This window comes from Thrips palmi, unplaced genomic scaffold (genome assembly GCF_012932325.1).
Source record: "Thrips palmi isolate BJ-2018 unplaced genomic scaffold, TpBJ-2018v1 HiC_scaffold_18, whole genome shotgun sequence".
NCBI classification, from domain to species: Eukaryota; Metazoa; Arthropoda; class Insecta; order Thysanoptera; family Thripidae; genus Thrips; species Thrips palmi.
In genome coordinates this window covers 12,551,445-12,579,299 of record NW_023144627.1, presented here as the reverse complement: position 1 = coordinate 12,579,299, position 27,855 = coordinate 12,551,445, and the positions used below count along the sequence as shown (strand labels likewise).

General features: G+C 60.4%; 1 protein-coding gene across 1 annotated transcript in view; it reads right to left on the bottom strand.

Annotated features, from left to right (window-relative positions):
- The window catches only part of LOC117645422 (protein outspread), a 71,585-nt gene that overhangs the window by 11,170 nt on the left and 32,560 nt on the right, over positions 1–27,855 (bottom strand). Inside the window, exons 2-10 of the mRNA XM_034385616.1 lie at positions 26,135–26,215; positions 13,568–13,633; positions 7,693–7,881; positions 5,171–5,300; positions 3,750–3,995; positions 2,355–2,609; positions 1,600–1,805; positions 596–736; positions 19–180 (exon numbers count right to left, since the gene is read on the bottom strand). Coding sequence (XP_034241507.1) covers positions 19–180; positions 596–736; positions 1,600–1,805; positions 2,355–2,609; positions 3,750–3,995; positions 5,171–5,300; positions 7,693–7,881; positions 13,568–13,633; positions 26,135–26,215 — 1,476 coding nt within the window. The remainder of the gene's footprint in view (positions 1–18; positions 181–595; positions 737–1,599; positions 1,806–2,354; positions 2,610–3,749; positions 3,996–5,170; positions 5,301–7,692; positions 7,882–13,567; positions 13,634–26,134; positions 26,216–27,855) is intronic.

Genomic DNA, 27,855 nt, shown 5'->3' with positions numbered 1-27,855 from the left:
CAAGCTCGCGAAGCTCACCATCATCTGGAAGCCGTAGTTGCGGGCGACCTGCACCTCGGCGATGCTGCTGATGCCGCTCAGGTCGATGACTCCGTCCAGGAGGCCCTTGTCCTCCGACGTGGGGTCGCGGTAGTACATGAGCGCCGCCCCCCGCAAGACGAACCAGTGTTTATTCCATTCCTGCAACACAACCTGCAGTTAGTAGGATTCCTCTCCTGCGCTGCCGACGGACGGGCGGGGCGAGCGGGACGCGGCAAGGGACGCGGGACGGGACGGGCCGAGACGGCAACGACGGAGGCAGCGCGCGCTGGCAAACTCATTTCCGTAACGACAGTAAGGATGTCACGATCGCACGGAGTAGAGAGGCGGCCCCGCCCGTCCCGTCCGCCGGCCCGGCAGCCAGCCACGCCGCCACGCCCAGCCCAACACGCGCGCAGCAGTGCCGCAGCAGTGCCGCAGCACGCGACGACCCCCTCCCGGGGCTCAAAGGGTTGCCGATGGACGGATTGAGGAGGCCGCCGTCAACCTCCGGAGGCCGCCGTCAACCTCCAGAGGCCGCCGTCAACCTCCAGAGGCCACCGTCAACCTAACTCACCTTGCTGGCGCCCTGCTTCATGAGCCAGCCCTTCTTGATGTTGAGCAGGTCCTCGGCGGGCAGGTCGACGCGCAGCTCCGAGCTGGGCGAGTAGCGCTGCGTGGACACGTCCAGGCCGCAGCCGTCTGGGTCCCCGCGCACCTGCAGCAGAAAGATACGTCGTCACGTCGCCGTCACAGTCACGGCGCGGCACGGCGCGGCACGGCGCGGCCAGCCACGCCCGGAGCACGCGCCAGACGAGCCGTCGCCCCGCCGGGCTTCTCAGAAACGACCCGCATTTCTATAAAGCTGTCGCCGAACGCAGCCAAACCGTGTCGCGGCAAGCCGCTTCAAGCGCTTCAAGCGGTGGAAGGGGGAGGCGGAAGAACGCGGGGAGTCGGGGCAAGGCGGGGCAAGGCGGGGCACGATGCACGGGCCACGACGAGCAGGCGAGCAGCCCGGAGAGAGAATTACAGATTAAAAGTTGTTGCAGCGTCGCCGTCGTGGTCGTCCGGCTGGGCGTGTCTTTGCCAGCCCCCTCGACTGCCTCAGCCTGGCCTCAGCCTGGCCTCAGCCCACTCCCCACCGCCGCATCACACGCAGCAGTTTGGCAAGGCTTCAAATGAGCGGACGGTTAGGCCGGGGCGTTAGTAGAACAACGAGATTCCCCATTCCCCCCACGACCGCCTCAGCCTCCAAGCCTCGACACGCGGCTAGCGGTGCGTCGGGAGGGCCGGCCCCGCTGCCAGCGTGCCGCCGGCACGGCCAGGCAGCCAGGCAGGCAGGCAGCCAGGCAGCCAGGCCCCACAGGACGAACAGGTTGCTACCCCTTTCCAGGTCAAATTGCAAAAAAAAAAAATCATTTAAAAGAAGTTTTGGGAGTGCTGCTGTGACGTTTTGGTTATTTGGTCGGTTTGGTTCCGTCTGATGGGTCTCAGTTTTGCTAAAATTTAATATTCTCTCACACGGTAAAAATTTAAAGAAAAAATCCTAGTTGAGGGCAAGAAATGAAACTTGGTCCTCACCTGCTTGCCACTGTCGCCGTCGCGGGTGGGCTGGTGCTGGTGTTGGTGCTGCTGCAGCGAGGGCGACAGCGACGTCCTGGCCATCATGGTCCTGGAGCTCCTCGTCCTCGTGATGGACGCCGCGATGTCCTTGAGCTTCTCGTCTCGCTTGCACTCGTTGGCGATCTCCCGGAACAGCACCCTCCTGGCGGCCTCCTCCTTCTCGTCTGAGGGTAGGGAAGACAGCGTGAGCAAAAACAAAACAATAAATTAAAAATCCCGTTTCTTTCAAATCATGATTTTGAGGCAGCAAGCGTCGCACGTCAATGGGGACGAGCAAAGAACAACGAACACGGATTTCAAGACGAGGCAAACACACCAAGGTACCGGATAGAGGACAAAATGTGGAGAATCGCCGAAGCATCGGTTGTGAAAACGATTCACGAAGCAGTTCGGAAATTACGTCAATTGCCGTGTCTACTAGTTGAACACGATCAGCCGACATTATGCAGTCCCATCGTACACGGCCGGTGAGACTGCGGGGCTGCGGGGCTGCGGGGCACAGGGCCGGCCGAGGGCCAGAGGGGCCAGACTGCACAGAGTCGTGTTCGAGCCGGCTTCTGGCAATGGGCTGCAGCTACCCTTGGCGAGTGTGTAAACACCCGCGCGTTTTCACAACCGATCCTTGGCGGACTCCCGGAGAGACACACGAAAAGCACATCTGGAGGTACGACAAGCCAGGACACGGGAGGGCCGGGCGGGAGGGACGGACTCACCTCGGCCGTCGGACGACAGCTTGGAGTCCCTCCACGAGGGCAGCATGCTGGCGAAGTCCTCCGAGAAGCTGCGGCCCGACTTGAGGCCGCGCTCGCGCTTGTACTGCACGCGCCGCGTCCGGTTCTTGTCCTCGCTGGCCACCTTGTCCCTCGTCGGCGGCGACCCGGAGGACGCCGGCTGGTCGCGGTAGGCGGGCACCTCTCGGGGCACCTGGCCGGGCAGCGCCGCCACCGGCAGGCTGGTGGACAGCGTCACTGGGGGAGGGGAAGGGGCGCGTGACTAGAGTGGCCAGGGGGCAAGCGTCGCTACACTCTACAACACGGTGGTGGCTACAGTGCGGGTTCCAGTTCACAGTGGCGCGGGCCCCTTGCGACGGGGCCGCGTACGCACGTAAAAAAAGAATTTGTTGTGACAACGAAAATGTATGTTGATTTTGGGATAGCAAAAAAAAAGTTGTTAGACGTACTATAAATTTGTTGTGAGAACGAACACTTTGCTCTCACGACAAATTATTCGTCAGGAGCACAAACATTCATTTTTATTATGTTTAGTACTCCTGACGATATAGTTCGTTGTCAGAACGAAATGTTCGTTCTGACAACAAATTGATAGTACGCCCAACAACTTCTTTTAGCTATCCCAAAATCAACATACATTTTCGTTGTCACAACAAATTCTTTTTTTCCGTGCGGAGCGGCCTACCCTCCGGGCGTTTTCGCCGGCTTGACTGGCGCTCAGTCAGTTTCCTGCCGGTGCTGCGCAAACGACAGACTCGACGACGGAGTGCCCTCCTAAGTGTGTCACCACTTCGGGTGTGCACACTGCAAGGCAGCGAAGGGCGCGCCGTGCCGCGTAAAAACGAAAAACGTATACGAGTCGTAACTTTTCACTTAGAGCCCAACGTCGGAAAACGTTTTGCTTTCCTTTTTGGCGTTGCATCCCAAAGCGTTATATAGTGTAGGCGCCGCGTGCACGCGCGCTTTTACGGGTCTTTGGTCTTTCCAGCGCCCGAGCGGCCCGCGCGGCCCGAGCCCGATAAAAATAAGGACCTTTTTACACCCCGAGTCCTGGACGGGGTCCTGGACGGGGTCCTGGACGAGGGCCTGGACGTGCATCGCGCGCAGGGAACAAGTGGCAAAGCAACGCAGCACATATCACATCACATCACTTCTCACCGGCGGCACGGCGCGGCAGGGCAGGGCGTGGCGCGGCACGGCACAAGCGAGGCGAGGCGTGTGTCATAACACGTGGAAAGGGATAAGCTTGCCGAGATAAGCCTCTACGTCCAGCACGGTTTTGAGCACCGGCAGTAAGTGTGTGTGCGTGCGTGTGCGCGCGCGCGTTGACACGGGCATTCACACACTGTGTGTGTGTGTGCACTACCACACACTCACCTTTCCTCGCGTCCGCCGCCATGGCCGTCATGCCGGAGAGCGAGGACAGCGACGGCATGGGCGAGTCCACGACGTCCCTGGTGGGGAAGACGTCGTCGTCGTCGTCCTCGTCGTCGTCGTGGTGGTCCCGGACGCCGTCCCGGACGCCGTCCGCGTCGCCGCCGTCCTGCACCGACAGCGGGCGCACGCCGTCGGCGTCCCAGCAGCCGCCGAAGCGCGGACGCACGTCCGTCACGGAGGTGGACACTGCGGACAGAAAGCACGACGCGGTCCAAACTCAGAACTCGGCCCGCGTTTAAACACTCCCCTGTTTCCCGCTTCGCGCCCGCGAGGCCCGCCAAGACACCAGGGCCTTAATTACTTTAACACACCACCTCGGCGTGGCGCACGGAGGCCAAGAATTTAGTCGAGTTCGTTTAGCGAGTGGCCGCCAGAGGGCGACGCGTCGTGAGGCAGTGCGGAGGGGCCTAACTGCACGCCCACAGTGTAGTGCCACCAACAGTGTAGACCTCAGACGAGTGCGTAGTGCACCAGGCGTTTGCATCACAAACTGCCCACTATTTATGAGCGGTTTTTCAGGTAGTTTCCCAGTGAAGGTACGTGCGTTTAGGTTCGGCGTGGTGCATTGAGGGCAAGAAGTGGCGGGCCCCTCGAGGGTTGGGTCATGTTGTCGGGTCGGGGCGCCTCGAGTAGGACTGCAGCAGCCAATCGTGGAGCTAACGCGAGCTAACGCCGGCTAACGCCAGCAGACCCGGCCGCGCCAGTCCGCCAGTCCACTGCTAATGACAGTGTCGGGTCGGCTCCGTGGCTCGGCCTGGCCGGCCCGGTCGTTGGCGTCCGTTTTCCGTTTTCCGTTTCCGTGGACCACACTTGTTTTTATAGTGCCGTTTTCCCGCCACTGCTCGGCCGCTCGGCGCTCCACAGTGGGCCAGAAGACCGGTGGAGGCGGTCAAAACTCTAGACGCGTTTTGAGCTCCAGCGTCGCTAAATGGGACTCGAATCGAACGCGTGACCCCACCAATGGATTGCTCTCCGAACGAGGAATCCATTGGCGGGGTCACACATCCGGTTCAGTGACTCTGCAGCTCAAAACGCATCTAGAGTTTTGTCCGCATCCACCGGTCTTCTGGCCCACTGTGCGCTCGGCTCTCGCTCCGCCACTCCAGGAAGCTGAGCGGCGTGGCGGGGCAGTGCGGCCGAAGCCGGTGCGGCTCGCTTGCAGTACAACTCGCGGACAACTTTAAGCTCTCGCGGTTCTCGCTCTCGCTCCGTCCAACGTCGCTCTGTCTCTCTCGCACCCCTACGGGACGCCCCATGAGAGCGACAGAGACAAGACACTGTGGGATCGTTCGGGTTCTTCCATCCCCCTCGCACTCACGGGGCGTACCGCAGGGGTGGGAGAGGGACAGAGCCACACTCACCTCGGAGGGGCGCGGGCTGCGGCGTGGAGGTGGACAAGGCGGACTTGCCCTGCTGGCCGGCGGGCGTCGGCGGCGATGAAGACACGCCGCCCAGGGATCCCGGCAGTGTGGCGGTGCGCTTGTGGCGACCCTGGAACGACAGACAAACAGCGTCAATCCCTTTCCAACCCCTCGTTTCAATCGCCTCTCTCGCGCAAAATTCCTCGAGACTTTTGAAACTTTTTGCTTCCAGAACACTAGAAAGCCGCTTTTTGCACGGTCCTAGTTGCGGGCGTCATTATTGACGAAAAAGCGTCCGCCTTCGGACGGTACACTGTGAGTGCAGTGTACACCAGTACCTTTGCCTTATTCACAAAGGACATGGAAAAGAACAATAGACACACGCTGTAAACCGGGCAAAACGGCGCTCAAACTGCCGGCCCAACCGACCAGAGAAAATCCACCCGGACAAACAACTGGACAGGCAAAAAAAAAGAAAAAGAAAAAAAACAAACAAACACACCAGATAGCAATGGCAAGGGAAAAGATTCGCAAAGGGCTTTATTGGCGAACAGACTAACAGACTGGGAAGGAGGAAGAAGGGCTGGCGAGGCGAACGGTTCTGCGAACAGTTGGTTCAGCGCCGCCAAATCGCCGGCAGGGTTACGACTCGCTAGCAGCCAGCCAGCCGGCACCCACCGGCACCGGGCAGCGCCGGGGAAAAGCCAGCAAAAGCCGGGCACGGCGGACTGCTCCGATCACAAGTGGACTCGCTTTTTCAACTCAACTGCTGAGAAAATATGGCGAACTTGGCGAAAAGCCTACCTCCCGAGAAAATGCCCCGAAAGTGAGAGCCAGAGGGAGAGGGGGGGGGCAGAAGGACAATTGCCCCTCCCTTGACCCCTAGATAGCCGCCTAAAGGGTAGGCAAAAAGCAACACTTTGCCCCTGAAAGCAGGCCAAAAGTGCTTTTTTACCCCCCCCCCCCTCCCTCAGGCCGTCCCTGGATCCGCCACTGAGTGAGAAGCCTGGCTACAGAGCGTATTGCCCACTGACATCGCCATTCTCGACAGTGCGCCTGCCACTCCACACAGTGCACCACCCCAAGATGTTCGAAATCGCACTGCAGTTCGACGACTGACCCTCGCCCACACTGACTGGTGCATTGGCACTCGGGGGAGCGGGGAAAAAGCGCAGGGAGCGCCACAGCGAGACAGTCCGGGCACTAAACCAGGAGCACTGGAGCCTTCAATGCTTCCAGGCGCTTCCAGGAGGAACCAGACTGTAACAAAGGCGGGCGGGCGCAGTGGCCGCGGAGCCGCGGACGGCGACGAGGACCGTACTTATTTCTAGTATTTTAGAGCGCGTACTTGCAAAAAAAAAAATTGAAAAAAAATATGAAAAAAATCATAAAGAAATGGCAGCAACCGAAAAACGCACTCCACTCGACTCCACTCAGCATGCAGCCATGCAGCATCCTCGAGTTATCTGCTTCATTTCTCAGCGACAAGTCGGCCGGGCGTGCAGGGCGTGCAGGCACAACAAACTCATCCATCGCCACTTTGCCGCTTGCACCTGACGGCCTCACGGCCTCTTGGACGGCCTGGCGGGGCGTGGGGACAGGTCAGGTCCCGTCGTGAAAAATCGTGCCGATAATCAGGCAAGGTTTCGCTCGGCCGCGCGCATTCGCTGGCTGCGCCATTTTGCAGCGTGCGAACCGCGATTTCGCGCATACCCCTAATAGCGTCGTCACGCAAAGTTGGTCGAAATGTCACAAATATCTCAAAGTTGCCAAGTCTGCTCTCAGCTCCCAAATCTGCTCTAAGCTCCCAAATTCAAAAATTTAAAAATTAATAAATAGGGTCTCTGACTGACCAAGCCTCAAACTACACGTACTTATCTGTCCACCCAAAGAGCGAAACCTCAGTAAAAACACGCGCGCGTACGGATTAGCAATACTGGGGCAGGCCCGGGCAGGCCTCGGCAAAAATAAATAAATAAGCGGACGACTCGCGGACCTTAAAATCCGGTCCATCGAGTACCAGTGTACCAGTGGTGGCACGTCGGGGCAACACGTGTCCCCCTGGGCCCCTCAAGGGGCCCCTCTGAGGGCGCGGCCGGCCGTCCGGCCCTTGCAAGTGACCCAGATCCGCCTTCCGGCCGGCTTAAAATCCAGCTCATTTGCTGACCTCGGAGAGCGGGGCGGGGCGGGGCGCGCCGGCGACTCGATGCGACCCATTACGTTTTAATGTGGACCATCCCGAAACGGAACGCCCCGCCCCGCCCCGCCCCGCCGGCCATTCACTTTCCAAGGGGAGTATTTAAATGAAGTGACGATGCCGAAACGAGAAGGAGGACGACGGGACCGGTGTGCCGCCAGAGTGTCGCGGGTTCGAGTCCCAGCTCCTCCAGTCATTTTTTTTTCGCGATTTTTTTTTGCATTTTTTTTTGCGATTTTTTTTTACATGTGTTTTACAGCCATTCCTGCTCAGGGTTTCCCAGGGTTTCCCAGGGTTTCCCAGGTTTCCCTCCGGATTTCCTCACCTTACTCCTCGGGAAGACGGCCAGCACGTCGCCCCACCATCGGCACTCCTCGCGGCACGTCCCCTTGACGAAGGTGACGGAGTCGGGGGCGGTGACGGCCAGCGAGAAGGCGTTGCCCGTCACCGCCTCGGCGTCCGACACCTCCAGCACCTTGTTCATGTCGATGGAGGCCTGGGGCACCGTCTCGGGCTGGAACACAAACGGGGCGCGTTAGACAGAAGCTTCAGGACAGGGCGTCGCCAAGCTAGTTGAAACAACCTTTTAGTCTTATCTTCTTTCAGGCTGAAACTGTGTTAGCGCAAATGAACCCTGCAGGGCGCAACGAACCCGCCATGTAACATCATACACTGGCCGCTTGAAGCGACTCCGCCACGCCGCCGCTAAAAATACCTGTTCGCGCCTTGTTTCCGACTCTGTTTTACACCTTTCTTTTTCTGACCCCGACATTTTTTTCCCCTTTTTTCCCTCTGCCAACCGAGGATGACAAAGGCGGCGTGTGACTTGGCGCGTCATGGCTATGGAGCCGGACAGCCCGGTTGGCGGGGCCGGCGGCCACACGAGGAGTACACGGCCAAGAAGGCTGCCGAAAACAAACCGAGCCGCAGTGCTCATTGGCGTTCGTCGATGACGGCCACGCCAACGGCCTTGGCGGATGTCACCGCGAAGCCGCGAAGCGCGAAGCCCCGAAGGAACGCCGCCTGAGGCTTCATTTCCTGGGGCTCCCTCCGCACACCCAGAAGGGGCCCCGCCCCGCCCCGCCCCGCCCCGCCCCGCCCCGCCCCGCCCCGCCGTGTGGTGTATCGCCTTACATCTCACGCCGCAGCGCGCCGCGCCGCGGTACACCGCCGGGCCGCCACGCCACGCCGCACCACGCACAGGGGCAGGGCAGGCAGGCCAGAGCGACGTCCGTGCACGTGCGACGGCTGTCTCATGGTCACCGCCAAAAAAAACTTTTAAAAAATCTTTCAAAATTTAAAAAAAAAATGACCAAAAAAGAAGGAACTTTGTCCAAAAAATAATGACGTAAAGAAAATTCAGTTGACGCCACGCAATAGCTTCTATTTCCAGGCACTTTGGCCCGTCGAAAATCGTGCACGCCTTGTTCGAGTGACGGTCGAGTCATGACTCTCGCGCCCGAAAACAAATGGCCGCACGAAGACGGAGAGGACTGCATGCCGGGTCGAGAGAGAGAGAGCGAGAGAGCGAAGCGAAGGCGTGTGGATTTTACGGTGGGGCATGATGGCTAACGAGTAGGTAATATCTCTGTCGGGGGAAATGGTCGGGAGTGGCGCGGCGGGAGCAGTCAGGCGAGATGTCATCTCGTCTCGACTTCTTGACCACCCCGCCCCGCCCCGCCCCGCCCCGCCACTGTCACCGGCAATTATTTCCCTTCTGTGGGCTATATAGCCGCACCGGGTGCGGCGGGGCGGGGCGGGGCGGGGCGTTCCCGATGATATCGCGGCCCATTTGTCGCCTGTCCGCGCACGAAATTTTTGTTGGCGTTTGTCCCGAAATGCCGCCGCGGCGCGACAGCGCGACATCATCATGTCCTTCTCCGCCTCGAGCCGCACGCGTCTTCTCTCTCTCTCTCTCCTGGACACCTTGCGCGCGGGCAGGCGGCCGAGAAAGGGATCCAGATAGCGCGAAGGTGAGGGCCGTTGTCCCGGCCGCCACATCGTGGGTCAATGTTAGGCGCGTCCGACTACAGCTTGCAGCTTACAGTGTGCACACACTGTGCCCCCGCTGCACTGGGTCGCGTTCCGCCGCGCCTGGCTATAGTCGGACGCGCCCAACACCTAGGCGCGCTGCTGCAGTCCAGGTGGGAGGCGGCCCAGCCGGCCCAGCCGGGCCAGGCCCATCCACGTCGAGCCCACGGCGGTAGGCGTGGAGGGTGGAGGGGGTCATTGACAGATCCACCACCCATGACTTGCACCCGGCCACGGCAGCCACGGCAGACTCCGGCCGTCCGATCGGCCAAAGGCGGCCAAAGACGCTGAGGCCCTCCTGGTCCTTCGGCCTTCGGCCCTTCCGATGCAGTACACCGCCAGCGCCTAGTGTAACAGGGCGTGCTTGGCCTCGACGCGGACGTCCCGTTGGCGCTGCCCCGCCCCGCCCCGCCCCGCCCCGCCCGACACAACCCGGCGCGCATCCCTGCCCAAGCTGCAGCCACTTAAAAGCTAATCAAGACCAGCAGCTCGATCCCGAGCTGTCTCTCTCGCGCCCCTGCGCCGCCAACGCGCCGCCCCGCGGGTGCGAGAGAGACAGCGCGACGAAGCGTTGCCGACGATGCCCGGAACCGCTCGGCGTCGCTCGGCGGAGGACCACGCAGCCCAGCCTATCGGGCGGCTGCAGCGGCACTGCAAGCCACTGCACTGCAGCATCCCGTGCACTTGCAGTGCAGCGCCGTGATTACTAATTTCACCGGGGAGACAGGGAAGACACCTCCCGGCATCGCTCTGTTGTCTCTCTCGCACTCCGAGGGCGTCCCGTGCAGGTGCGAGTGAGACAGAGCGACGAAAAAGGACTCTCGGCTTCGGCCAGCGCCGCTCCGTTCAACGTCCTCCAGCCCCTCCCCCCCCCTCCCGGTTCGGTGCCAAACACGCCGGGCGTACAGGCGTACAAATACGAGTCATTTTGAATACGGCGACTCGGTGCGAGCGAAGGGAAGGCTATAGGTTAGACACACTACACGGCGCCAAAGTTCAAGGTGGGGCCTGTCTGTCCGTCCGCCTGTCCGTCCGTCGGGCCGTTGCGTGGCGAGGCCGGGCGAGGCGGCCAGGGGACGGACGGAGGGGCGCGCCCTCGCAGCACAAGTGGGGCCCAAAGGCCCGAAGGGAACGCTCTCCGTCGCGCGACACGAAAATGACCGCCTCGGCAAAAGGGGCGACTATCTTCCGACTATCTCCGCGCGCCAATGTTAATTGCAGCGCTTTTTTATTAAAATATAAAATCTTTTTTCCCACAGCGACACGAGACAACGGTACCGCGGGTGTGATCGCCGAGCCGGCACTTTCTGTCTCTCTCGCACTCGTGGGTCGTCCCGTACGGGTGCGAGAGAGACAGAGCGACGAAAACGACTCTCAGTCTGCTGATGACCCTGGAGGACGCGCTGCCGCCGCGGCCGGAGCGGCCAGAGCGGCCAGCACGCCAAGGGCCCCGTCTTTGTCCAGAGTCATTTTCCGAACGCACGCCCTCTTCCCCCTCCCCTCTCGCTCGGCGCACTGCGGCGCACGGGAAGAGGAAAATTTGTTCCACGAAACGATCATTCTGCATGCAAATTGTACCGATTGAGATCCATCTTGTGAGGGCACTTCACATTTGCATCGTGCTCTGCCGCTCTGCCCACCCCGCGCATGCACGCACCGTCTCCCTCGCGTCGCGCCGCCTCCACGTTCCATGTACTCCCATTTCACTTTCGCAAGGCTCCCTGCCAATCCTGCCAAGTTCGCCCCGCGGCACCCTGCGGCACCCTGCGGCACCCTGCGGCCAGCCGGAGCCTTCTTCTTCCTTTCACACATTTTATTTTTATTTTTTATCTTTTTTTTTCACCCAGCGGCAGGACGTTTGAACAAGACGTGCAGCGCACATCAGTGCAGCAGCGCTTGATTATACCTCTGCGTACGTTTCACTCAAGGTGCCCGGGCAGGGCGATGCGGGTTTGCCTATCGCCATGCTTCACGGGCTGTCCTCAGCTCAGAGCTGGCTAAAGGAACACCAAACAACAATTTTGAAACACATTTTCTTTTCTTTTTTTTCGCAATTTTTAGTTTCATCCCCGCACTTGTAAGCGAGCGGAACGCACGGGCTGGGACCATCCAGCCATCTAGCCTCCGCCTCGTTGTTGTTCATTTTTTCCTCTCTCTCTCTCTCTCTCTCTCTCTCTCTCTCTCTCTCTCTCTCTCTCTCTCTCTCTCTCTCTCTCTCTTTTTCTTTTCCTGCACAAGAAAGACTTGCTGACTAAGTCATGCAAACGCCACGGGCGCCGCGCCGCGCCACGTCGCAAATTATTCCTCACCAACGCATCAACATGGCTGGAGCACACTTGCAGTCATAATGAGGGGCAACCAACTCTCGTGTGCGTGTGTGTGTGTGCATGTACACTTGCATGCATGGTCGCCAGTGTGTGTGGGTGAGCGGGTACTGAATTAGAGTTCGCACGTTCCTTCTCACGATGTGCGCCTGACCTACGCCAAGATGAATAGCGCCTTGGCACCCGTATGCACCTGTTGTTCGTGTGTGAGTGTGTGTGTGTGTGTTGTGTGTGTTAGTTTACCGGAAAAGAACGAAACGGCCTGTCGAAATGACTCGCCGCCGTCCTCTATCCCTCCCCGTCGAGAAGTATGGGAGTTCAAAAACTCGTTAACCGGACCGATATTGCACAACGTGAGCCTCAACGACGTTATTCTGTGTGGGTATTTTTTTTTCGAGTGCATTTGCAACACGCGCAAAACACACACAGAAGCACGCTCGCGCGCGCGCGCGCGCGCACACACACACACACACACACACACACACACACACCAAGGAGCACACGGCCATCACTTGCGCAACAGGCAGCTGCATTCTTATTGCCACTTGGTGCAGGCATAGCCGACGACGCATCGACAGGAATCAGGCGCGCGTCAACCACGCAACAAGCCAACTTAACAAAAGAAACAAAAAAAAAAAAAAAAAAAACGAAATTTTTATGTTTCTGACTTTGTTGGATTTTAAAATATTATGACTCGGCGTCCGAATTTCAGACTGACTCCTGCTGTAAACAGCTGTAGGACCATATTCAAATCTAGTGTCTCTAAGCCTCATGATGTTTTTCCCCCGAATATTTATCATGGCTTTACTCGTTGTATTTTTAATAGTTTCTTTCTTTTTTTCTCTCTCTTCTTACGACAATCCGTGTGCTTTTCTTTGCGGCGTGCCAGGTCTTCGAGGCTCGGTCTTCCAGCCAGACGCGGCTCAGCGCGGGGCTTGGCCGGGCTTGGCCGGGCTTGGCACACGCGGTCTGTCTTGTCCAGCCACCCCGCACCTGTCGCAGCGGCCGCGCCGCGCCACGCCGCGCCACGCCCCGCCACGCCCCATCGAGCCCCAGAGTGTTGTCGACCTCGGCCGGCCCCGGCGGGGGCCCCGGGTGGGGCGGGGCGGGGCTGCGTGGCTGCAGGGCCCGGCGGAGCGGCTGGTCCAGCCTCGAGCGCCCCGCCCCGCCCGCCCCGCCCGGCGCTAGGCCGGTGTACTCATTGTCCAAATCACACAACACAACAAGACCCGGGCCGGGCCGGCCGCCCGGACGAATCAAGGCTCTACAGTCCTACAGTGCAGCAGGCGCAGTCGGCCGACTCAAACAATATTTCATGTCGGTGGAATGAGTCCCCGCCGCCACGCCGTCTCTCTCTCTCTCTCTCTCTCTCTCTCTCTCTCTCTCTCGTCCAGCTGGTCCGCCCTCGGCTGACCGAGCGCACGCCTGGACAACGCAGCCGCACCAAAAGAAAGTTTCCAAAGTTCCAGTTGGATTCGGCACAGTGTTGAGTCCCTCCGCGGCGCCGCGTGGGAGCGAGAGAGACAGAGGCGGCCGCCCGCGTCGCCTTTCGTGCCGATAATTAAAAGTGCAGGAGAAGGCCGCGGGCCGCGGGGAGGGCGTGCCGGGGAGCCTTGCCAACTCATTTTCGTTCAAACGTGTCCCCTGCCTCGTCGCCCCGTCTCTCTCGCACCCTTCCGGAACGCCCCGGGAGTGCGAGAGAGACAGACAGCGGGCGGAAAGCACACTGCTCGGAATCGTCCCTTCCTAGGGCACCGCGGACCCTGACCCACCCCGCCAAAACTTGCCAACGGTCTCCAAAGCAGTTAACAGATTTTGTCGTTTTTTTTGGTTGGTACTACTTACGTGCTCGTCCACCGAGTAGCTGAGCTCCCCGTCGTCGTACAGGACGAACCAGCGGCGCTGCCATCTCTGAAAAAGAAGACGAAAGACAAATTGAAAAACACGGAAAATAGAAGTGAACTGGAGCTTACAGTGGAGCGCCGTGCGCGCAGGCAAGCCCGCAACGCACGCATGGCCTGCGGGTCGGCCTACCCTGGAGTTCGCAGGCGCTATCACGCGGGAAAACACTACGACACACACTCAGAAGTTTTTATTCGATGCTCTTCGCCTCGACACTCCTTCCCTTCCTGCAGTCCTCTTTTTAAAAAAAACGTAAACAAAAACAACAGTGTATAAAAACAGTGCAAAAAAGTGACGCGGTAAAAATTTCCAAGGTTTATCGCGGCCTTCCCGGGGTTGTTCGCGCGGCGAGTCCGAAAACATGAAAAACCGGTGCACCTCGTGTGTGTGTGTGTGTGTGTGTGTGTGTGTGTGTGTGTGTGTGTCTGTCTGTCTGTGTGTGCGCGCAAGTAGGCGGTGAGGCGAGGCGAGCGTCCGTCCACCAGCTTCTCTTCGCGATTCCGCATTTTCCTCGCATTTTCAGCGACTTCCCAGGACCTGGCCTAACAGCCTTGCCATAGCAACGTTCGTCCGGAAGCGGACCGGAAGTAGACCTGAACCGTACCGGAAGCGAACCGGAAGCTAATCGAAGGTCAGGCGGCAGTTGCAGCTCCGAAACATCCCTCCTGCTCCTCCAACTTCGGCGGCTCGCTCGCTACCCCGCACGCTGTGCAGCACGCTGTGACCGCTTCATCAGCGACTATATAAAACTAAATTTCGCAACGCGCCGACCGGTAAGACCAGACCGGCTGGCTGCTGCGGCGTCTGCGGCGCGGCCGGGAAAAGTGACGGACTCAGAATCCTGGAGGAAGGGCCGCGCCACTGCAAGGGCAGCGAGGGCAGCGAGGGCCTCGCGAGGAGAAGGCCTGCTCCAAGGCCGGCAGGGCCAGGGCGGTGTCGGCGTGTCTTTCGGAGAGCAATCCATTGGTGGGGTCACACGTTCAGTTCGAGTCCCATTTAGCGACTCTGGAGCTCAAAACACGTCTGGGATTTTGTCCACCTCCACCGGTCTTCTGGCCCACTGTGCGTCGCCCTCCGAAGCTAAATCCACGCAGCTTATGTGGACGGGCCGCGCCGCGCCTGCAGGGCCCAGGCCGCCTAGGCTAGGGAGGCCGACGGACGGCCGCGTGCTTGTCCAGCAGGGGGGCGGGGGGCAGGGCATCGCGCTTGTGAAAGTGAGAGCGCGATGTGACGTCGCCTGCGACAAGCCGTGACAGGTGCAAAGGGCCAGCAGGCGGCCCGCACGGCCAGCACGGCCAGCGCGGCCACCAGGGCCGAAAGGGCGCGGAGATGATCTACAGACACTGCGCGCCGCGCCGCCACGCCGCCGCCACGCCGCCATGTACGCGTCGTCGTCGTCGGCGGCGGCCTTATCCAGGGGGAGGGGGAGGGGCGGGGAGAGGCACTCCATCCCTGTCGCCGCGTCGCCGCGTCGCCGTCCCCGAGACCGCGAGCGCCGCCAATGCGCCTCGCCGCTTGGCCGCTCCGCCGCATCGGCGCGCTGTGTGTAGTGTATTCGCGTGACGCAAGGCACGGACTGACGGACGACCCGCTGTGTCACACCGGGAGCTCGCTCTCTCCCTGCGGGTGCGAGAGAGACAGGGGCCGTACCGCAGCCTTGGACCAAGGCCCTCCCGGCTCGGCCTGGCCGCGGCCGGCCGCCGTGTCGCGGAGACGCAGAGACGCGGACAAGCCTCAAAAGCACATAACGTGCTTTCCATCTGCTTGCTATTCTCGTCGACACGCCGGAGACACGTCGGAGACACGTCGGAGACACGGGCCGTAAGCTTGGCCACCGCGTGCGTGTGTGTGCGTGCGCGCGTGTGTGTGAGTGTGAGTGCAGGACGTGCAGGGCCAGAGGCATCAAGCTTCAAGGTGCACAGGACGGGAGCGCGTCGTCGTCACCGCAGGGGTCCTCTCTCTCTCTCTCCCTCTCTAGCACGGGTAACAGCAGAAGCTGAACGACAGTGTGTCCGCTGGCTCCGCTGGTGCACTAGAAAAGTGGTAATCCCTCACCGCCTGCCTCCCGAATCGTCCCGAATCGTCCCGAATACCCGGAATGCCCCGACGGAATTCGCAGTCACTGCACGGTGGGCCAGACGACCGGAGGAGCAGCCAAAACTCCAGACGCGTTTTGAGCTCCAGAGTCGCTAAACAGGCCTCGAACCGAACGTGTGACCCCACCAATGGATTCCTCGTTCGGAGAGCAATCCATCGGTCACACTGTGCACTGCGCGTCCCGGGGTCCCAGGCTTAACGCTGCACCTGCCTGCTCGCCTGCAGACTCATTCCGAGAGTCGTCCCTCTCTCTCGCACCTGTCCGGGACGCCCCGTGAGTGCGAGAGAGAGAGAGAGCTGCCTTGCACACGTCCGCTGCATGCTGCATGGCTGCACCGACGGCCATTGCGTCACCAAAAGCCGTCGCCGCGCGCAGAAACGCGGTCACCAAATAAAAACGCAAAAACGCGAAGCAAAAAGAAGAAAAAAAGTGTTCCCGTATGACTGGTCAATTGCGCAAAAGCGGAAAGTAAAACTGGGTCACGGAATCAATGACGGAAACGACTTCAAAGAGAACGACCGAAAATTAAGTCAAAGACGCGGGTAATTTTTGTCTGTTTCTCCTTTTTCGCTCTCTGTCTTTCTCTTTCTCTCCCTGATCGGCAGTCTCATCAATCGTTGCATGGCGTTGCGAGGCGTTGCGAGGCGCCGGGCCCGGCCGGGCCACACGGCCGCATATCGCCGCCGGTTGCAATTTAATTTTATTTTTACTCCCTCCTTTTTTTTCCTGTTTTCTTTTGCGATGCACCATCAGACATGAGCGCGCGGCGGTCGCTGCCGTTGCGGGTGAAAGCTGAGATGCGCGGTGCCGCGGTGCCGCAGTGTGGTGGTGCCGAGCCGCGGTGGCGCGAGTGGCGATGCCGCGACCACGCCGCGCCGCGCCGGTGTGCCCCGGGCAGCCTCTCTCTCTCTCTCTCTCGCACCCTGCGGGCCGGCCCGAGAGAGAGAGAGGAGAGAGAGAGAGAGAGAGAGAGAGAGAGAGAGAGAGAGAGAGAGAGAGAGAGAGAGAGAGGAGCACTGTTCGGAATCAGACTGCAGACGAGTCTGGTGTGCCGCTGCGGTCACTTCGGCTGGATCGGGAAAGACGAAGAGAGAGAGAGAGAGAGAAAGGGGGGGAGGCGGAGGCGAGGGGTCACAGCAGCAGCATCGCATCTCGCGCAACTTTTCTAGTGGTGCGGTGCGCGCCGGAAAGGAAAAGTGAGCCTACACGCGAAAATGACCGTCAAAATTGGAGTTGAGTGTATTTGTAACCGAAGCACCACTGGCGGGGAAGAATTTTCAAACGTCCACACACGATTCACCCTGATCATCAATATGCGACAGGGGTTTCAAAATTCGTCGATTCCGTATGCATCAGTGTGAGTGTGTGAGTGAGAGAGAGAAAGAGTATGACTGCGTGTGTGTGGGGAGGGGGGGGGTTGCCGGCTAAGGTAGCGAACCTCGTGGCTTGGGCCGCGTCGGGCCGCGTGGGGCCTGCTTGGATGTAGCAGCGTGTTGTGGGCGGTCCAATAACCAGTCATGTGGGTGATCCAACCGACGGACGGGGCCGAGGGGGGAAAAGGAAGGCAGGAGGGGGGGACTGCACTCCAGACCATCGACCCCGCAGCAGCAGCGCAGGTACACTGCACCGGTAGGGTGGTCGCCCGTCATCGCGGGGACGCGGGTTCAATCACCCGCTCACTTTTTTTCTCTCTTTCGCTGCTTTCATTGGCCTCGCCACCCCCGCAGCCGCGGCCGTGAGCCGATGTCACTTCGCGACGGGGCACTGCAGGCCTCTCCACACCTTTTCAGGACTTTCCAGGTCCTTTTCCGGACTTTCCAGGCTCTTTTCCAGGACTTTCCAGGCTGCCTGGCGGTGCCAATGGCCGGTCGATTCGCGCGGGCTGCAGCGGGCAGCGGGCACTGCAACTGGACAAGACGGCTTTTCTTTGGCGGGACGGGCCTGCGACGGGCCGCACCGCACCAGCCATACGCCATACGGGGAAGTGCAGGGCGACGGCCAGGACGGCCAGGACGGCCACGACGCGGGGCAGCCTCCCTTCCGCCATTCCAGCGGAGACCTAAACGCGCGTCGGCGGCGGCAGCTCCGCGCAACGGAGAGAGAGAGAGAGAGGACGAAATACCGCCTCGGATCAGACGCAGTGGCTGCGTCAATGCCGCAAAGTTGATCGTCACATGTCGGCGAAAAATCGTGTTTTGGGCTGACTTTAAGCATCCACTGCGTCTGATTCGAGGCGGTATTTCGTCCTCCCTCAACGGGCAATTGGACTTTGGACCTTCCTTTAGCATGCCTTTCTTACGGAGTGCGATTATCTGCCTTAGTTTGGGAGCAGTATTGCCGCAAAGTTGATCAAAACGGTCATAAATGTCTTTGAAAAATCGTGTTTTAAGCCAACTTTAAGCAGCCACTGCGTCTGATCCGAGGCGGTATTTCGTCCTCCCTCAGCGGGCAATTGGTCTTTGGACCTTCCATTAGCATGCCTTTGTTACGGAGTGCGATTATCTGCCTTAGTTTGGGAGCAGTATTGCCGCATAGTTGATCAAAACGGTCACAAATGTCTGAAAAATCGTGTTTTGATCAACTTTGACGCAATACTGCTCCCAAACTAAGGCCGATAATCGCACTCCGTAACAAAGGCATGCTAATGGAAGGTCCAAAGACCAATTGCCCGCTGATGGAGGACGAAATACCGCCTCGGATCAGACGTAGTGGCTGCTTAAAGTCGGCCCAAATCACGATTTTTCAAAGACATTTGTGACTGTTTTGATCAACTTTGCGCGGACGCCGTGACGTGCGCTGCGGACCGAGAGTCTCTCTGTCTCTCTCGCACTCACGGGGCGTCCCCCTACAGGCCTGCAGGTGCGAGAGAGACAGGGCCACGCCAAACGCACCACGCCCCTCAATGACGACGGTCATGATGACCCGTGCCCAAATTTCGAACCGTTGCATAAAAAAGTCTTTCGACACGCTTGTAGTTTACGCTCTGCGAAGGCGTGTGTGTGCGTGCCACTGGTCCGTAGGCGCGCGCAGTTCGGCGCGTTTAGCACTGCGCACATCAGTTGACAATCAAGCAGACGGACAGGCAGGCAGGCAGACAGACAGACGGACAGACAGGCAGACGGACGGGCGGGCCGAACAACAAAGTGTATGTAATGCACGACGAGTGGGCCGGCCAGCCGCGTCAGCCAAAGCAGTACGGAGGGGCCCCCCCTCCCCCCGCCTCGCACTAACTCAATGAGAAGCGGGCACGTCTACCTACACGACGAGTAAAGCCTTGTGGCCTCCCACCGGGCCGCGTGCCGCTTGGCGTGCCGCTTGGCGTTCCGGCGACACCAGGCGCCAAGCCTGCAGGCCCGGCGAGGCCCGGCACCGCACTGCTAGGACCCACAGTCACGTGACCAGCACGCGTGACGAAAACGTAGTGGGTGACGTACTCGAACCAGCGATAACCACGGCGGAGAAGACGAAGACGATCGTCATCGCGTTGCTGCGGATTCGGTGAGGGGAGCGGCGGTCTGTCTCCTCGCAGTCCGCGCCGCGGCACCAGTGCACCAGAGGCGCCCCGGCTGCCTTTAGCGTGCTTTAGCGGTGTGGCGGCAGCGCGGCGGCAGCAGACGCTGGGGCGCCGGAACTGGCCACTACGCCCCGCCACCCCCCGCCACGACTCAGCCGTCACACACACACACACACACACACACACACACACACGCGCGCGCGCGATCATGCACACGGACGACGTGGGAGACGGAAAACAGCTCAAGGATAGGGCGACGCCGTGCTGCTGCACAAAGTCCCGCCCCCCGCCCCGCCCCGCCCCGCCCCGCCCCGCCCCGCCCCGCCCCGCCGCGCCACGCCCCGCGGCTGCCCGCGACATTCACGCACGCCGCGCCACGCACCCGTCGCTCTGTCAGGGGAAAAGCACTGACCCCGTCAATACAAAACGCCAGCGGAGAAAAAAAAACAGAGAAAATAAACTATGGCGTAGACATAATTTTATGTGAGTTGTTATCGATAAATTAGTCTGAAAATCAAGATTTTCAAAACAGTGTGCCGCTTGGTACCGACCGGTCGCACTGGTCGTACCGGTGCGATCGCATTGCTTCCTGTCGAGTGATTCCACGAGTCGCTTCGTGGATCTGGTCTCTCTCTCTCTCTGTCGCACTCTGCCCTGAGTCCGGTGGGGGTGGGAGCGAGACAGAGCGGCGAAACGCTTCCTCGGAATGGCACTGCTTCCTGGTGCAGCGAACGGGGCAGTCTGGCCCGGTACTAGTCCGAGCACTGTCTCTGTCTCTCTCGCACCCCTGCGGCCGTGCGGGCAGGCCCTGGGCAGGCCCGCGCGTGCGAGAGAGACAGAGAGTGCTAATTGACTCAAAGTGATAACGCTGTCGCGTGTCCGTGGTGTCCGCCTAGCCGCTTTCCTCCGCTGCCTCTTGTCTCGTTTTACAGAGAAATGACAATTACCAGTGGCGCTGCGGGCCTGCAGCCGAGCCTCCCGCCGCCGCGGGGCCGCGGGGCCGCGGGGCACAGCGCGTTAAAAGTTCCGTTGCTTGGACGTGTCCGAGGCTCGCAGCGCGGAGGCCTGGCCTGCATTGTCACGTCCACCCAACAGTGTGCTCCACGCGTTGGACTCGGCGGCGCTCGGCGGGCGACCGGACCGGGGCGGAACAAATCCAGATTGGATAAACAACTTCTCTAGGTCGTCCATAGTTCCAGACCGTTGAGAATTTAGACGGGCGTGTCGTCATCGGCGTGCTGCTCGGGTCGTTGACGGCGTCCTCGGCGGCCGAGTCGGCGGCCGAGTCGGCGGCGCCCTCACGACCCGCCGGCCGCGCGATAGGTCAAGACGGCGGCGTTGGGCAAGGCGCGGCGCCGCGGAGCCAGCACACTGATTAGCGTTTTCGTCGCGTCTCTCTCGCACCCCTGCGGGACGCCGCGCGAGAGCGAGAGAGACGGGCCGGGGCACGCCGAAAAAGTGCGACACGCGCGGGACACCATTTGAAATATCCGTAAAAAAAAACAGCCGAGGGGCCGTCCGTAAATCCGCCTCCGCCATTTCCGGCAACTTTCCTCGGACCGCGCTGCGCCTGCTCCGCGCTTCGCGCTTCGTTCTGCGCGGCGGTCAAGTCGTCTATAAACGCTCTCCACGGGGCCGGGCGGGCGCAGACTGCAGTCTGTCTCTCTCGCACTCACGGGGCCTCGCCCACAGGTGCGAGAGAGACAGAGCGATGACTGGACACTGCGACCTCCACTCTTGTTTACGTCCGCACTTGTCGGTAAACAATACTTGGCACTCGGGGGAAAGGAAAGCAAAGGAAAGGGAAGGACAAGCGAGATAAAATAAAGGCAGGCGATGCAGTGCAGTGCCTGGCAGTGCCTGGCTGTGCCACAGTGTCGCAGCGACCCGGCCGGGAAACCGAGGGGAACACTGCGGCGGCGCGGGGCGGGGCGGCCTGGTCGGTCAAAAGACGCCGAGCGACCTGCTTGGCTAGCCGCCTTGCCGTGCTAGCCGCCTTGGCGCGCCCGGGCGTCAAACTCGCGCTGTTTGCGCGATATGCCCCCGATACTCCGCGGCTAGCTCACTCGCGGGATCGGCGCCAGCACCGCACAGTGGGCCAGAAGACTGGTGGAGGCGGCCAAAACTCTAGACGTGGTTTGAGCTCCAGAGTAGCTAACCAGGACTCGAACCGAACGTGTGACCCCACCAATGGATTCCTCGTTCGAAGAGCAATCCATCGGTGGGGTCACACGTTCAGTTCGAGTCCCATTCAGCGACTCTGAATTTTGGCCGCCTCCACCGGTCTTCTGGTCCACTGTGCACCGCTCGGCGCGGCACCGAAAATGGCTTTCCGAGTTAGCTCGGCGTCATGCATCGAGACGAAGTGCTGCAGAACGATGCCGAAGACGAGTCGTTCTGTCTCTCTCGCACCAGTACGGGACGCCCCGCGAGTGCGAGAGAGACAGCGGGGACCAAGTCTTCGGCATTTGTCGGCTGCCGCGCGTCTCGCGGCGGCTCAGCCAAACGCACGGCGCGGCGCGGCACGGCACGGCACGGCACGCGCATACCGCGGCGTGCACTTGCCACAGTGGAATGCCACGGGCTCCATAAACCACACTAAACTCGCTCAATGAATGACGCGGAGAAAGCCGAAACAGAGTTGGCGGATAGCGGCGGCGAAGCTTGGCATGGTGAAGCGTGGAATGGTGAAGCTTGGAACGGTGAAGCTTGGAGTGGTGAAGCTTGGAGTGGTGACGCTTGGAGTGGTGACGCTTGGAGTGGTGACGCTTGGAGTGGTGAAGCTTGGAGTGGTGAAGCTTGGAGTGGTGAAGCTTGGAGTGGTGACGCTTGGAGTGGTGAAGCTTAGAGTGGCGAAGCTTGGAGTGGAGAAGCTTGGAGTGGTGAAGCTTGGAATGACAAAGCTTTGAGTGGTCAAGCTTGGATTAGTGAAGCGTTTGGCTGAAGCTCAAGGGTGGAGCTCGCCGGTGAAGCTTTCGGGTGAGGCTTGGCGGTGAAGCACAGTGTAAGTGGCGATGTCGATGACGCTGGACGGACAGACGGGCGCCGGGGCGCCGCGAGAAAGAAAGGAAGTAGATTAAAAATGGAAGGCTCCAGTCTGCTTCGGCGGGGCCCTGCTCGATTTTAATAGAGCGAAACGTCCAAGCTTGCTGCCGATATACGGTGCGGTCGCTGTTGCGGTGGCCGGCCTCTCCCCTCTCTCTCTCTCTCTCTCTCTCTCTCTCTCTCTCTCTCTCTCTCTTTCACCCCTACGGAACACCTCACGAGTCCGACAGAGACAGAGAGCTATGAAGTACGCCGCCCCGGGCCTGCCTGCCTCTGCATGTGCGTCATGGATCGCTTTTCTTTTCCTAACCCTCATTGTGCCGACCACAACTTACTGACCTACACCAACAATTTTTCCCGTGTGTGTGTGTGTGTGTGTGTGTGTGTGTGTGTGTGTGTGTGTGTGTGTGTGGTGAAAGCGGCAGCGGAAGGGGCGATGCGATTCCGTTACGTGCCGCGATTTCATCAGCGGTTTGTTTAAAACAGTGCGATCGCGATGCCTAATAAGAGAATCGGATGCAGTGCTTTTAATCTAGTGCTGCTAAAAATAAAAACTGTCGGCGGAGTTTCCATGCTTTCCAGGACAGATTTTTGGGCGCAGGGAGACTCGCCCGCGTGTTGGAAGGCAGGGAGTGGGCCCGCGTGCGTGACTGCGTGTTGCGACAGACGGACCCGCACAGAGCGCTGAAGGCGAAGGTGCATTCTACTTCCGGCACTTTTTTGTTGTTGTTCGGTCGGCAGCACTAGATTGGCTGCGTGGCGCATCAGGGCGAAACCGGGGCACGGCCGGGCACGGCCGGGCACGGCGCACAGTGGGCCAGAAGACCGGTGGAGGCGGACAAAACTCTAGACGCGTTTTGAGCTCCAGAGTCGCTAAACAGGCCTCGAAACGAACGTGTGTCCTCTGAGAGTGTCGGTCCTCTAACAGTGCAGGCGACAGGTAGCTCGGCAGGGCGTGGCGCGGCGGGGCGCGGCGGGGCGGGGCGTCGCATTACACTCCAGATGACAACCGCTCCAGCGCCCAGTGATAAGCGGCACGCTCCAGCGATAACGGTGCAAGAGGGGAGGGAGGGGGAGGGAAGGAGTATCGCCAGAACAGGTGCAGGGCGGCGGCCCAGGCGGCTCCCGGCGGGGGGAGGGGGGAGGGGGAAGGACCAGCAGGGCTAGGCTCGGCCAGGGCTCGGCCAGGGCTCGGCCAGCGATAATAACAAGGGTACCGCTAGCCTGCACTAGCCGCACCAGGCCGGTGCCTTGGCCGGTGCCTTGGCCGGTGCCACCAGCACACTGGCCTGGCAGACCAGCAGGCAGCGCCGCAGCGCCGGGCAGCGGGCAGGGCAGGTCTGACCGGTCGGGCCTCCGGGGCCTCGCCTTGCCCTGCCTCGCCCTGCCCTGCCTCCAGACTGCTGCCGTGTTGTTGTTGTTGCTGTTGCTGCTGTTGCTTGCGTCAGGTGCCACACATCGCATAGCACTGGTTGGCTGTTCCAGGCTGTCCCTCCCAGCCGCCAGCCTCAGCGCAGCGCAGCGCCACTGCAAGGAATCACTTTTCGCTCCGTCGGAATGGAAAGGAATGGAATGTCGCGTTTAACATTCTAATAAAACCCTCGCAGTGTAGCGCGGCCGTCATTTCTCCCCGTACGCGGCGCGCAGCGCAGCCTGCTGCCCCGGGTTCGAATACCAGCGCGGGACGTTTTTTTTTCGTCGTTGCGTTTTGTTGTCGTCCGCGCAGTGCGCGCCGCCTCGGCCCCGTTTGTGTCCGCGCGTTCCTAGTTTGCGTCGGGCAGGCCGGGCAGGCGACGCAAATGCGACAAGGGTGTAGACGTCGACCGCGTGGAAAAGGAGCTACAGGCAGAGCTACAGGCAGAGCTACAGGCAGAGCTACAGGCAGAGCTACAGCGCGGCGGTGAAAGCGACTACACCAACTGCATACATACCGCCCCGCCCCGCCCCGCCCCGCCTCGGTGACACCGTTTGCTCGTGTATGATCAGGTGTTGTCCACCGGCCGGGCCGGGCCGGGCCGGGCAGGGCAGCGCCTGCAGACTGATTCCGAGAGCCGTCGCTCTGTCTCTCTCGCACCCGCAGGTGGCGCCCCGAGAGTGCGACAGAGACAGACGCTTGGGTCTGCCGCGCGATGACAGTGCACCGCGGCACCGCGGCACCACGGCGTCGACTCGGCACCATAGGGCACCGCCAGGGCACCGCGGCGTCGTGTACGATTTGGTGGTATCTGCCATATTTATCTGGCCGGCGTGTCAGCATTAGGTATTCAATGCGGCCTACCGGCGGGGGGAGGGGCGGCGCCAGAAGGGCAGGCAGGGCAAGGGAAGGGCCGAGGTCGAGGGCGTCGCTCTGTCTCTCTCGCACCCCTGCGGGCCTGCGGGCCGCCCGACGAGTGCGAGAGAGACAGAGCGACGAAAAGCACTGCCGAGGCATCCCGACGGCCCCCTTGATTCCGTGCGCGGGGAGCCCCCCCCCCCCTCTCTCTCTCTCTCTCTCTCTCTCTCTCTCTCTCTCTCTGCCGCACTCACTAGCCGGCCCGCGGGGGTGCGAGAGAGACAGCGGACTGGCCGGCCGGCCGGCGGCGTGTTGAGTCATCGGCCTGATACCGCGCACCGCCACCTTCTAGTCCTACCTGCAGTGTGCCTGCAGTGTGCCTGCAGTGTGCCTGCAGTGTGCCTGCAGTGTGCCTGCAGTGTGCCTGCCTTGCGATCCGCGACCTGACCTTACGAATTAAGACCTTCGCCCTGCCCGGTGACGCAACGCGCGGGGTCAAAGCACACACACACACACACACACACACACACACACACACACACACACACACACAGCAAGAGCGTCGCGCAGGTGTACGAAACGGGGCAATCGCGAAATGCCTCCGCCCTTCCCCTCCTCACCTCACACACGGTAACGGGCGTCAATGCCGCTCACACACTGCAAAAGAAAACGCCGTCACCGCGTGGCATAGTGGTGCATGTGTGTGTGTGAGCCGCTCCGCGATCGGGCCGTTCATTTTACATAGTGTCGTGTTTAAGCAAGTTGGCGCGCTGCAAGCGAACTGCAAGCGAACTGCAAGCGAACTGCAAGCGAACTGCAAGCGAACTGCAAGCGAACTGCAAGCACGCCGCACGTCTGGCCGCGCCAAGGGCCGCGACAGGAAGCGTGCTGGCAATCAGAAGGAATCTGCAACACGTGCACGGGCCAATTCTTCACCGCGCCTCAATGCGCGCACCCCCCCCCCTTTTCTCTCTCTCTCGCACACACACTCGAGAGCCAATAACATAAGCCTTTTGCTACGCGACGGATGTGTTGCCGTGACAACGATTAATCCCCGCGTAATCGGCCTGCCATTGGCTCGGCACCAGCAGTCTCTCTCCGTCTCTCTCGCACCCCCGCGGGCCCTGCGGCGCGGTCCGCGAGTGCGAGAGAGACAGCGACACTGTTCGGAAGCCTGGCCGCGCCAACGGCCGCGACGAGAAGAAGAAGGAGAAGTGCGTGCACTGGGAGGGAAGGACGACGCCTCGCCGCCCTACAGTGGACTAGCCAGAAGACCGGCGCAGCCGGCCAAAACTCAAGACGCGTTTTCACCTCCGGAGTCGCGTACTATCTTCTAGAAATTAGAAAAGTCAAACAGGAGGCCTCCCCGTTAAGACTGGGGAGGGGGTTTAGAGTTCCACATTTTTCTTTCCGTTTTCTAATTTCTAATTTTTGGAAGATGATAGAACCTGGAATATTTCTACTAACTTAGTCGGTCAAAAATACCAATATTTTTGGTTGAATTTTTGAATTTTTTTTAGGTTGGTAAAAAATAGGTAGGTCTATTTTTTTGTTGGTCTAATTTAGGTCGGTCGCGCTTACCTTCGTGCGGTTCAGCGGGTTGCTGAAGTCCCAGCCGGGCGCCACGAACAAGTATCCACACTTGGCCACCTTCCGCGTCGCCTGAAACGAGACACGAAAAAAAGGGTTAAAATGGTCCGACAATGGCGCCCTCTTCCTCCGGGCAGCGCCTCGCGTGAGGACGCCGTCATGCTCTTCTTCGACTTGTGCGTGGAAATCAGAAAAAGAACGGGCTGCGTTTTCCGCGCTTCGCTGGTGTCGTCGCGGTGGTCGACGCGCCGCGGCGCCCACTGCAAGGGGGGGGGGGAGGGGGAGGGGGGATTGATCCAGCGAGAGGGAGAGGGATAGACGATAGAAGCGCCTCGCAGGCACTGCCAGGCAGTCTGCAGGCAGTGCACCACCCACCGGCAAAGTAAATAATGAAAGTAATACATCACGGCGGAGCGGCTCCGAACGGGCGCCTCTCTGTCTCTCTCGCACTCACAGGGCGCCCCGGCAGCCCCGCGTGGGTGGGAGGGAGGCAGAGCGAGTCTGCCTGCAGGTGGATCGAGGCGGTGTGGGGTAAGGCGGTGTGGGGTAAGATCGAGTGTGGGGTAAGACGGAGTGAGAAATAAAGTGGTGTGAGGTGAGAGCTGGTTGATAGAGTGCAGCAAGATCGAGTGAGATGGCAAGTGAGACCAAACGGGGTGAGCTTGCGTGGGGTAGAAATCAAGAGGCTGTGGGGGTTAGGCGAAGTGGATCGGGGCGACTGAGAGTCCAGAGCGCCTGACGAGACCGGGTTAGGCAACCCGTCCGCACGGATGCGGGCGGGCCGGCCTACCCGGCCGTAAGACAGGTTTGAGTGCGAGAGAGACAGAGCGCTAACTAGTCGAATCAATACCATAAAGCGGATCACACCTGGCGGCCGATAGGACTGCCTGGGAAGGCCCGAAGGCCCGGGAGGAGAGAACTGTGTCTGGCTATGCTAATAGGCCGTGCTGTTAAGATAGCACGCCCTGTCGCTGTCTCTCTCGCTCTCACGGGGCGGTCCGGGGCGGCCCGCAGGCCTGTATGGGTGCGAGGGAGACAGAGCGACGAACCTCGCCGAGGGTCATCGCCGGTCACACACGCGGCCAGCCGAACTCGCGTCAAAATGCGCCAAAAATTCGAATCATTTTGCGCGAGGAAGCACGCCAGTTTGCAGTGGACTCGACGGAGGATTAACAGTGGCTGGCGCTTCCCTGAGAGCGACAGAGACGCGGGAAGATGCTCCAGTCGGATTTGCTGACCTGGAAAGGGACTTTAAGTCGGGAAGTGGCCTGGGAGTGGATTGCGAGGCCGGGCCTCAAAGTGACCTCTTCCTGAACGCATGCCAGGCGAATGCCAGGCAACCTGAAAAAGGGCTTAAAAGTGTCTTCACTGCCAGCGCGGCGCAGCGCGGCCGGCTAGCGAGCTGAGGTGCCTAGGCAGGGAGCGTTGCACTTGTGCCAACTGTAAAACGGTGTTCGGGGAAGTGATTAGGCCGCGGCGTTATAGTGTGCCCGCCCCGCCCCGCCCCGCCCCGCCCCGGCCGTCCGTGCCGACGCACTCAGCGCGGCGCGGCCAGGACCCCCGACGCATAACTTAATTGTGGGGTCCACTGCAGGCACCCTTGAATCCTTGAATGCCTAATTGACAGACTGATTAAAACGCAGATCACGCGTCAGCACTCCAAAGCCCACACCCGACAAATCACTAAACAGAGACCGCCGGTATTCAGGCAA